Source organism: Hyposmocoma kahamanoa, unplaced genomic scaffold (genome assembly GCF_003589595.1).
Source record: "Hyposmocoma kahamanoa isolate Upper Pololo Valley unplaced genomic scaffold, ASM358959v1 227, whole genome shotgun sequence".
Taxonomy (NCBI): Eukaryota; Metazoa; Arthropoda; class Insecta; order Lepidoptera; family Cosmopterigidae; genus Hyposmocoma; species Hyposmocoma kahamanoa.
The window spans coordinates 146985-159629 of record NW_020653746.1 but is presented as its reverse complement, the minus strand read 5'-3'; the positions used below and the strand labels follow the sequence as shown (position 1 = coordinate 159629).

At 35.1% G+C, this 12645-nt stretch overlaps 1 protein-coding gene across 2 annotated transcripts in view; it reads right to left on the bottom strand.

Annotated features, from left to right (window-relative positions):
* Positions 1-7962, bottom strand: part of LOC113228337 — a 68735-nt gene extending 60773 nt beyond the window's left edge. For both annotated transcript variants that reach the window (XM_026461603.1, XM_026461604.1), the window contains exon 1: positions 7759-7962. In XM_026461603.1, the coding sequence (XP_026317388.1) occupies positions 7759-7808 (50 nt within the window). In that variant the 5' untranslated portion in view covers positions 7809-7962. The remainder of the gene's footprint in view (positions 1-7758) is intronic.
* Positions 7963-12645: the final 4683 nt, after the last annotated feature.

The following is a 12645-nucleotide window of genomic DNA, read 5'->3' as shown; positions in this document are numbered from 1 at the left end:
CATTTCATCGGTAATTAAATTATGTAATTTTTCAATATTCGTCCACAAAGCTCAAGTTAAACTGATCTATTTGGAGTGAAACAATTGACGACACCCATCAATTGTTTCAAATTCGGGTTGGCCAATCGGAGCGCAGTAGTCACCGTAATGATTTGGCAGATTAGTTTTCAAACAAATTAAATAAGATTTCGTTTCTATTTATGGTTATATTATACTCGATGATCATATAAGTTTTTAGATTTATAATAGCTGATTAAAAAGACCTGTAAAGGGCCCGAAACGTCGGTTTGTTTGAAAAAACAAATATACGCGATTTAAATCCGGAAAAATAGTTTCATTCCTATGTATAACAATCGCGAAAACCTAAAAACTCGATATGATTAAAAAGTATTAAGAAAACGAAAATAAAAATGTTTACTTACTAATAAATAAATTTTAAATAAATAAAAGAAATCGGAAACAACGACGGTACCACAAACACCAAGACCCGAGACAATACAGAAAGTATTTTCTACACTGACCCGGCCGGGGTCGAATCCAGGACCAGGAGATGGCGACACCATGAAAACCGGTGAGCAAGCCACTCGACCACGGAGGCCGTCATTAATATTCGAAACTGCTTTGCCGGAGGTAGAACTTGTGCTGGCCCTGGATCCCATAAGTGACGATCGTATTAGATTTCATTTAAAAAAAATTCCAATTCGAAAAACAAATGCCGAGTTAGGTCGTAAATATATTTCGGTCGTAATACATTTTACTGCACGTCACTATTCACAACAATGAATAGCAATTAGCTCCTTCAACGTAGTTATGAATTATTACGAAACTTGATGAGCGCGCAAACGTCAAAACTGCCATCATAGCGTGCCGGTACTTTAGTGTAGTAAAACATGATATTCAATAAACGTCATATTATTTTTCCAACTGTTAAACCGTAAGGTTAATTCAGTAATCCATATGTATCTACATTAACTACGCCATGTGTTAACATTATAGTGAACGTTAACTTCGATACGTTAACGGCACGTCACGGTTCAAGACGTGACTGCGTGAAGCGAGTTACAAGCGGGGATGGTTCAATTGTTTTTAACTAACTTTTTACTTGGAGCTTTTAACATTTGTTTCTATGTAATCAACTTCAAAAAATATTCTCTATTCGATTGTGTTTTTGTTTGTGAACTGATTTTGATGTTTCTTTTTTTATTGGAAAGAGGGTACTTTTTATTTGATTTATTTATTTAATTTCTAGCTGGAGAACTGACAGACAAACAGTCACTAAATAAATTTTCAAGTTCTGATGATGAGTTCTCACATATAAAAATTAACAAAAAAATATAGGTGATGCTACAACTATCGTATCCAGAGCTCACTAAGTACAATCAATAGCAAAAGTAAATGACGGTCACTTAGACCACAAAACCTGCAATCCATAATTATTATTTAAATAATACACTAGCAGCTCTACGAACTGATGCTTGTATATCACTGCACTTGTATATTGTTAATTTTCAAAATGCTTATCAAGTCTAGCTTTGAAACTATTTACTGTCAGAGCATTGATTACAGTTTCTGGGAGCGAATTCCACAAGTTCGTAACGCTAACTGGCAAGAAATGTTTTCTAGGGTTGCTAGCAAATGGAGGCTAGTTAGTTAGCTATTGCATGCATTCAAAGATTTTTATAGTTAAAACGCTGTTTTACTGCAGCTATACCAGTACAAAACAGATCAAGATCACAGTCGAAACACCACTTATAAAACGCAGAAGAGGCACGCAAAATAAAAGTTTTTTTTATGAAAAAGCTACAATTGGCGTATCTTTGGTATTAAAAAAGATATATAAATAATTTTGACGACGTAAATAAGGCTCTTGTAGAGGTTCTTCATTGGCTTACCGTTAATAATTTATAACTTAATGCCAAAAAACCAAGTGTACAAAAATCACACTTCCAAATGTTAAATGAGTAAACAGTATAAATAATATTGAACAATGATCTGTTGGAATTGGTTGAATCTACAGTGTTCCTAGGTATCAACTATAGATTGTAAATTACAATGGAATCCACATATTACAGCCCTAGCAGCGAGGCTCAGTTCAGCTGCATATGCTGTAAGAAAAATTAGAAAACTTACAAATGAAGAAAATTTCTCGACAGCGACTTAAACAGCGTAATGTCATAGGGCATATTTTTGTTTTACAAAAGAGAGCTGTAAGGTCTAGACTGGGAAACAGGGTCTCCCTTAAAAAAAATTCAAAGAAATTAATATTCTAACGGTAGCATCACAGTTGATTTTTAATTGTGTTTTATATATCCATCAAAATATTACTGTATTTAAGAAACACAGCGATATACACAAACGCAATACTAGAAATAAAGATAAATTAATCATGCCTCAAATCCGATTGCAAAAAGTTCGTAATTCTTTTATGGGACAAGGTATTACATATTTCAATAAAATCCCGACCGAAATTGCATATTTACCATTTTATAAATTTAAAACGTGTGTTAAAAGCAACGAGTATATAACCAGAAATAGAGACGAAATAAGGGCCATATATTCCTGGTAACATATTAGCGATACAGCTCTTATGCATATCAACTCTCGTTCGCACTGAAATATAGACACGCCAACTACTGACCTGTGTGTACGTCTCCGTATATTCCAAAAATATTCTGTATTTATTGTAATAAAGATAATATCTCTAACAATGCCGTGCTGTTCCATTCGCTGGTGTGGGGGAAAACAGCAAAGCGTCTAATTACAGAACAAATGGAATTAATTTCGTCCATTATAGCAAAGCTCAGGTTAACTGGTCGATTTGAAGTGAAACAATTGACGACACCCGTCAATTGTTTCGAACTCGGGCTAACCAATCGGAGCGCAGTTGTCGCAGTATCGTTATGGCAGAATAGTTTTCAAACAAATTAAATGACATTTCATGTCTATTTCTGGTTATATACTCGATGGTTAAAAATAAACTTCTGGCAAAGGGTACTGTACTGTTGATGAGTACATGAACGATAAAAATGCGTGGAGTTAATATTATATCGTTTTGTTGCCTACTTACAATTATGAGTTGTTCTATTTTATACTTGACTTGTCTTTTTAACCGACTTTAAAAAAGGAGGAGGTTCTCAATTCGTCTGTATGTTTTTTTTTGTATGTATGTTACGCGATAACTCCGGTATTTGTGAACCGATTTTCATGATTCTTTTTTTGTTGGAAAGGGGGTACTTCCATAGTGGTCCTATTTTATTTTGAAGAAAATCAACTTACCAAATAGACGTAATTCCACGTACTTTTGAGGTCGGTTTTTTTAGTACTCTGTGCTGATCACTATTTCAATTTTTATTGAATTGATATTCAATTATTTTTTGTGAAATTGCTCCACTAGTTTGTTATAATTATTAATACAAACATCGGACGCTCAGAAACTTGTCTTTCTTTATAATCCCTTGCGTGATTTTGACTGTTCAAAAGTGCTTGTGAGTCAGGCTTACTTGAATAAAACTTTATTATTATCAAAAGCGCATCTAGTTGCAATGGCAGGTAAGTCCCAATAGAGTGTCAGTGACTGACAATCGCTAACGATAGATGTTACCTTACTAAAACTACCAAGGAAATTGCAATGAATATCTTCAGTTTTATCTCGTTATATACTGGTACATTAGTGCCATCGACTCGCCACTGAAGAGCAGAATACCAAAGAATTGCAACGGTAGTCGAATAGTAGCTCGATGTCTAGCCACATCGAGTATATAACTAGAAATAGAGATGAAATAATTGCCATCTATCCCTGGCAACTCATCAGGCAAATGGGCCTTATGCCACTTTTAAATATCAACAAATTAGAAAGCTGAAATAGTACAGCGCCAACAACAGACCTGTGTCTCCGTATATTCTAAAAATATTCCGTATTTATTGTAATGAAGATAATATCTCTAGCAATTTTCGTCCATTATAGCTAAGCTCAATTCGGGCTGGTCAATCGGAGCGCAGTTGTCGCCGTAATGATTTGGCAGAATAGTTTTCAAACAAATTAAATGAAATTTCGTCTCTATTTCTGGTTATATACTCGATGGCTAGCAATTATATAAATATATAAACGTACAAAATCCTGCATTTGAGGCCCTGTACTTCAGCTAACAATGTTTGCAAACGAACTAACTGATTCCTTTTTCTAAAACTAGCTTTATAAGCATTATTGTGTTCAATGTACGATGCGTTAAACTTATCAAATTAACCCACATTCAAAAACAGTAAATTAATTTAAACTGCTCATTTTGCCGATAAAGTATTCTACATAAGTGACGCACAGGCTTTATCAATAGCTTGTTTTTTCATTCACAAACATGCACTAACATTTGGTATTTACACATTGATTTGAAAGTAATGAAATTGCGATCTCGTCATTTTGTCTATGGCTGTTATAAAGGCGTTTCTTTTTACATTTTTAACAGAACTTAAAATGGAGAAGTTTCTGAATTCGACTGTATTTTTTTTGTGCCATGTTACACATTTAGTCTGACATTTGTGAAGCCGTTTCGATGATTCTTTTTTTATTGGAAACGGGGTAACTCAGTGTGGTCGCATTGAAATTTGGAGAAAATTACCTTTTTAGCCAACTTTAAAAAAAGAAGGAGGTTCTCAATTCGACCGTATGTTTTTTTTTGGATGTGTTTGTTGCAAAGAGGGTACCGCCATAGTGGTCCCATTTAATTTTGGAGAAAATCATACACCTCTAAGATTTGGAGAGGCTGTTCACGCATGAAGATTTATTTTTATAAATAGCGCCTAAATTTTATTGTAAGGAGCAATTATTTGAATGATTGATTTTGCTATTCTCCAATTCAAGGCGTTTTTCTCTCGATATACTGTGAGTACTGAGAACCGATTTTTATTATCTCCTGTTTCAAGTCCCGTATAGTGGCGAACTAGGGGATGAATCCGGGTTTGCGCACTTTCCGGTCCCCGATTTCAATAAAACTTGGTAATTATATGTAATTCCACGTACTTTTGAGGTCGGTTTTTTACTAAAGTGTCGCTTTTGTTATAAAAATACACACAACTGAGGCGATTCAAAATCGACTTAATCAGACAGACTGATGAAGCTCATTCATTAGTCTTTGGGAGGTCTGTGTCCAGCAGTGGACGTCCACTTCACATCTGTGCAAACAGCACATTCGTATTCTAATCTTTACGCGTTTATATTATTAACCAGTTTACAAGCACCGGAAATCGCTCTAGCGCATTTATAATGGCGAAATGACATCATGCTTAACATGTCAAGATAGTGTAAGCCTTACCGTGTTAGGAAGAAAGTTTAAAATCAATGCAAAATCTATCATTTATACGTTAAAAACGTTCGATAAGAAAGATACCTTCACTTTCGTTTAGGAATGTGAGATTTTCGCGCGTAAAATATGTAACTGTCATTATGTTCTTTTTTTAAACTGACGCGACTAATTGTAACTACAGTACCGACACGCTATGATGGCCGTTTTGACACATTAAAATAGTGACGTCAAATCCAATTCATTATCGAAAAAAATACCATCAAGTGCGAGTCGCATCTATAAGTTTTTAGATGTATAACTAGTGTTGTTAATTAAACGAAAATAAAAATGTTTACTTAATATATCGTCAATTCGAAACTGCTTTGTTTTGCATTGAGCTTTGACGCGGGTGTGCCGGAGGTAGAAGTTGTGCTGGCCAGCGATCCCATAAGTGACGATCGAATTAGATCTCATTATTAAAAATTTCGAATTTCGAGAAACAAATCTTAAATTTTACTGCACGTCACTATTGACAATTGGCTTAACAAATGTCAAAACGGCCATCATAGCGTGCCGGTACCCTAAGAATTATTTATGTTCCTGTCTATTCCATCAAAAAGAAGTACAAATGAAGACAACGCATAAATTATAAAACAAAACTCTTCAATTATTTTATTTAAATAACACTATGTAGTAAATTTTCTAAAAGATTCTGTTTCTGCCGCTTGATTTTGATTGATCTGGCCGATCGAAAACTTGTGACATTTCTAATCGGAACTATAGTTGATTTAACTCACAAATTAGAAAGGTTTAGGAACCAGGTTCATCTTCTCGCTTGTAAACCCATCTGATTTCGAGACACCCTATCGGATCGGAAAATCAACATGCTCGTTTGACAAAATTGGTTTCTGTACAGCAAGTAGGTATGTAGAAAAGAGCAGATCTATACCCCAGAAAGTTGCTTTTGTGGCTACCACAGTGATATTTGCATAGTTACATAGCGTATTTACATAAAATCGCAAATGTACATATTTCCAAGTTCAATGTTATCAATTTATAGGCTTTCGGTTGAAATATAATTATTGATTTGAAAGAGAAACCCGAACAATTGTGTTTGCTTAACATTCTGACCACAAAACGCAGATTTTTCATGTTTTTATGATAAACAAATTAGTAAATTATATTGACAACCTATAAACAAAAAACGTATTTACATGGTGTCAATTAAAAAGATTTAGAATAAAAAAATATTAGTTTTATTTTCAAATTTAAAATAACTTAGTTATATATACCTTATTAAACATCAAAACGTTAAAGCGAATTAGTAAAGAAGGATTTACAAAAATAACATCCTTGCTTCCTTAAAAAAAAGGTTCAACAACCTTATCGATGGTAGGTACAAGGTTAAATAGCTGACGTAACTAACAAGTTTTATAACGTTTACGACATTGAAAAACTATTATTAATTAACACCCCACTGCTGAACGAGGGTTTCGGAACATTGCACGCATAATCATAGGCCCTGTCTTGGGTATTTTCGCCTCCGAGTTATAAAGTAGACCCTTTTGCTTTCATCATCAACCCATTGTCTCACGGATCTTCTCTCAGGCAAGAGTTTAAGGCCATAGCTTTCCCGAGGATTGCGAACCTTATTCGACGTCCGACGAGCTCATGGTATATTTCAAATTAAATTTCGTACATATATTCCGAGAAACTCAGACCTGCGCTCCGGGATTCGATCCCACGGCCTCTGTTTGAGAGGCTCAGTCAAACCATAGGGCTAACACGAGTTATCAATAATTTTCAGTATTTGTTTTAAAATTCTGTTTTAAAATGCTTATTTTGGGTTAATTAGAAATAGAACACTTTTTGTTCTTTTAAATTTTTCTCTAAAGATTGTTGGAACAAAAGTTTTGTATATCACAGATTTGAGTGGCACTGCCACTGCGCCTGTCACCTTGACAAGTCCCATGTGTCTCTAATTTCCCCAGCACCCTTCAAAACCGGAACGCAGTATGTTCACATTACGGCTTGGCGGCAGAAATAGGTAAGATGGCAGTCTTTCACAAGGAGCTCTATTGTACTAAAATTTTGTTAAATTCAATCAAGAAGGTTTTTTTTATTTAATTGGGACTTCATGGAGCAAATTATAATTTACATAAAGCCCTAGCCTACGAGTTTTCTTCCAAAGAAAAACCGTTAACCACTCCTAGATGTTTTTATCCTTATTTATATAATTAGAGCGGAAAGCATTTTCCTAATTATAGTACGTATTTTAGAAATTAAATACGATAATAATAAACACGGAATAAAAATATAATTACGAGTAAATTCAGTTTTCTAAATTACTACATTTTCGACATAAATCGGACGTCAGACGTTATATTTTTTAAACGTACATCCTGTTCTAATTTTGAATAACTAAAAAAAAGAAACAAAAGATATTTGGCGATGAAAAAGTTTATATTAAAAAAAAACTTACTCGGAGCACTGGCAGTTGATTTCGCAGTTCTTGCTGCTTTCGCCCCACATTTTGACAATCACAAAATATAGTTCGCAATAAAAACACAAATAAACATTCACAGGGCCAAGTCCATTTTGTAATTCAGTCTTTTTGATTCTCTCTCAGCTGATTGGTTGTTTATTACGCACGCGCGCGGCGATCCGTCGCTTTCAGCGGTTCGTCGGCGACTAAATTTTAAATTCTAATTCCCCCTGCTTCCCCTAGCCGTCTCGGTCTCGCTCGCTGCCCGGCCACCCTTGAGATCCTGTGTTGTCAGCTTTGGAATGTTCCTACTTTATTGTAGGATACTGTTCTCAACGCAAATGCCAAACGTGTTGTTTTTCACAAAACTACGTTAAATTTAAAGTTTTTTTATGCAAAATTACTTTATTTAACAAAGAAATGAGGTTGCCTAGGAGAGATGTCTATAGTTAGTTATCTTTTTTACGTAACTAGCTGATTTCGCTTGCTCTGATGTTAAATGGAATATGAAATCCAAAGTGAAAGATTCTCGTGTTCTGTGGAAATTCCTGCCCTAGCTACCTCCACTACGTACAAGTTGTCTCTTTGTATGGGTTTTGGTGTGCAATAATAAATGTTTTTGTATTTAATGACCTCCATGATGGCGTGGCTTGAACATCGGTTTTCGTGGTGTCGCCATCTCTGAGGTCCCGGGTTCGATTCCCGGGCCGGGAGCAGTAATGGTTCGGCCACGGAGGCAGTTAAAACAAATAAATTCAAGTTAGACACGTTTTAGAAGGCACTTATAATTTTTTTGTTCTGATAATTAAAATAATTACCTTGTAAAAGTCATAGACGATTTCGAGTCCATTAGTCTACGGAGAGACGTTGGTTCTCTGCTTGTGTTCTACCGCCTTTATAATAGGAAGTGCTCAGATGAACTTTTAAACTGGTGCCACTGTCTCGTTTCCACCATTGCACCTCTCGCCAAAGGAATAAAGCCCATCCCCACATCTTAGATGCCAGACATTGTAAAACCATTCGTTCATTCCTTCCTCGAATCTGCAAGATGTGGAATGATCTTTCTGAAGTATTTTCTTTGCTCTACGACATGGGGTTCTTCAAAATGCGCATCAACAGGGCTCTGAAAGACTGGGAACGTATAGGCAGCTCTTCTGATACTACAAATGTCCATGTGCGACGATGATTAACTCCAATCAAGAGGCTCGTCAGCTCATTTGCTTTTTACTTTACGTAAGAAAAACACAACTACGATGATGATGATTTAATATGACCTCTGTCAGTCTTGAGTGGCCATAGGACCTGTGAAGAGCCCAACAAGTTGGTTTGTTTTAAAAAAAAGAGCTACATTTGGTATGAAAACTGTTTTTTTTAATTAAATAGGCTTTTAATATAAAGATCCAGCACTAAAAAATTACTTTGATTTGACTGGATTCAAAGCAACGTCTTCCAGCAAACAGTGCCAGACGCAATGGCAACTAAGCCACAGAACGACATAGCAGACCTTACGAATTTTTCTATGTGCTTATTGTTATCTGTGAGAAATCTATGAAAGTTGGAAAAATGTTTAAATAGATTGTCAAATTCGTAAAAACGATGAAGTTAATTCCTAACTCCTTTTCTTAAATCTAGATTTTTCTTTCTTAACCTTTCATTTTATTCCCATAGCTTTTCTTCACACAGCCGTATTACAAATTAGTGGAGTAATTTCACAAAAAGAATTAGACATCATGGTGTTCAAACATTGTGACTTTTAAAAAACTTAAAAAAAATTTGTTTTTGAGGTTTTCGTTGATGTTTTATTATTTAGGGATCTGTCTCTCATTTGGATATTTACACTGTGAATTTCTACTAGCTACGCAGATTTTTCAAACACGCCAATTTACTTTTTATAAAGAAAAAACACCTAGACGTAAAATATCATTTTATTAACCAATTTTATTTGTATCTTACAAAAACCGTTACAAATATGGAAAAAAATATTATTAAAAAACTGGCAACTCTGGCCACTCCCGCGCTGCACGTCGCTTCCCCTCCCTAACTGGAATGACTGTCTTTGCCCAACGTTATTGCATTTTAAACTTTACTTTCTGCTAATAAGATAGAGTTTATTTAGTGTTTTCGTGAAAGGAATGTCATTACAAAAATCATATGGGAAGCAAATCTCGTTCCCGGCCGTCGGTTAAAAACTACAAAAAGCGAAAGTAACTCTTACTGTTAATAAATAGAGTTCAAATTTAACTGCGTTTGTTTTAAGAATTTAGTATACATAAACAACACTATAGAAACAGGTACGTACAAACTCTTGTTAAAAATTTGAAATAAAATAGTCTATTATCAGCTGATGACTGCAGTTTGCATTTTTAACCGACTACGGCCGAGAAAAACGGAAATGTCATGGTTTCGGTGGGGTTTTCTTTAATGATACCCAATCAGATTTAAATACAAAGAGCTGATGGGCCCTTCCGCTGCGTCCATCATCACCCTGAGACATAAGTTGACAAGACCCCAGGTACGTGTAATTTCACCAGCACTGGAACGTAGTAAACCATGCTGATTGGAGACTTCACAGGTTTTCCGTGGGTTGTGAACCTTCTTCCACGTGCAGTTTCATCATTGCATTCTTTGCTTCACCGAAAATTTCGCACATGAATGCCGAGAAAGCCCGGATTCGAACTCGCGGCGTCTGCTTGAAAGGCGGTAGGTTAGGCTACCACGGCTTCTCTGACATGATTGTTATTAATTAAGAATATTATGGAAATTCCCGGAGATCGTAGGAGCGTATGAGTGCTAGTTAAATTACATTTTTTTTGCCAGGCCGATTGCTACACCTACCTAAGTTATGATTAATGGAAAATCTTTTATTTATTTGAAATATCTAGACATTAATACATATTAATAGTCTGTGGGTACAACTTATAATATCTTGAATAAAAAAATAGTATTATAATTCTGTTTAATTATTTTTTTGTGTACATTTATGTTAGTGAACAAGCCATTAAAGAACTGGTCTGTAAAGAAAAACTGCAACCGTCAAAGAGATTTGAATTTAAATATCGAATAGAATTTAAATAAAACAGCTGATTGCCTATATTTTTATAGTAGATACTTTTTTTATGTTAATGGCACTGGAGTCTTGGAGTACTATTTAATTATTATTGCAATGACGTCTTCATTTTAGTGAGGGACAAGTAGGAAATAGCAGGATAACAAAGTAACAGCTATTGTTAATTTTGTTCCATATTTAAACAAAAACAAAAGATACTAATGTAGAGCATAAATCTATATATAACATTCTTTATGAGTGTAAACTGGATGGTCACATTTTGAGATCTCTTCATCGTTCATATTATATTTAGTTTCCCGTGTGTCATCATTTGATGATGAGGAGCGTACCGGGGTATTCAAGTTAGTTAGTTTCGGTCGTTTAACAAAGTACCTATATTCACATCACTTTGCTCAACGAACTTTTGGCGTTGGCACCAGAGTAGATCTCCTTGCTTGCATGGGGATGGGCGGCTGTGATTGTGTTGTTATTCTGTGAAGTGATGCATGTAAAGGTATCCTGTGTTTTATTACGTTTTTTCTCTGTTTTCCTTATTGTTGTCTGTCAATTATCTTAGTATCACGATACATTAGTTTCTTAATTGTAATACCGTGTAATATTTACAATAAATAAATAAATATTTTTATTATGGTTAAATTAGGTGCGCATTTGACCTCCATCTCACTTCAAGGAAAGTGATGATAATGTCGTCGATGGAACTGTGTTAAAAAAAAAATCCTCCGTCAAATAATCTTTTATTCCATAGGTAGAATGTTTACACTTGAAAGCGTCATTTTGACCTCCCAAAGAAGAACGAGCAGGAAACTCTAGGAATTGCTCTTTTCAAATAAACTTAAATGCTATGGAATACACTTTAGTGTGGAATCTAGAGCCGTGTCGTCTGTATAAACACCTTTATCTAACACGTGATCTTCAATTTTGTAATATGACTTTTCAATTAAAATATTTTTAATGTAGTTTTTAAATGTAGAAAATTAATTGTAAAAACGTATACAGTTCCCCATAAAAGAGTCGTTTGCCTTGGCTAAACGAAACCATGAGTTTGGATTTAGCTCTAAAGTTAATATTATGGATATCTTCAGTCTTAATGAAATTAATTATATTCTTAAGCGTACTGTGATGCCGCAGTCATGATAACAGTCTCCTTAAACTTGTCTCTGAGAGAAACCCGACAACCTAAACGTTACACAGAACTAATCGTTTTTATATATACATATATATCATCAACGACTTCTCCCACTATTGTGTATAGGCCTCTCGTAGTTTGTGCCATCCATCACGAACTTGCCCCAGCCTCACTCATTAACAGCCCGCAAGTTTGACGGTGTAATCGATTAGTCTCGCTGCAGGACGTCTCTTGTTTCTGTAACCACTCCTTGGGTACTATTCGCTTGTCGCTTTACTCCATCTATCATCACCACGCCTCGCAATATAATATTAATTTGTTTTAGAAGAAAGTACAGGACATTATGATTTATACAGCAATATAATTTTTAGTATGTACAAATGTTCGTGGGTTCGTTTGAAACCATCATAACCTGTTCTAAGTTCGGGACTTATATTAATAGGATATGATGGTTCTCCATTGGCTGTGGTAGCCAAATAGTTTGATCTTCAAGCAGAGATCCTAGAGATCCGGGCACCTCGAAATTTACATGCGTAATTTAATTTGAAAACCATGTATTAAAATTACCACAGTATATTTTTTATTTTATAATATGACGACGAACAAGTCGTGCGCCTGATGGTAAGCTGCACGCCTGTTCGTAACAGCAGCAGTGCCACTCAGAGCTTTAAATCGCAAAGATCTGAGGAGC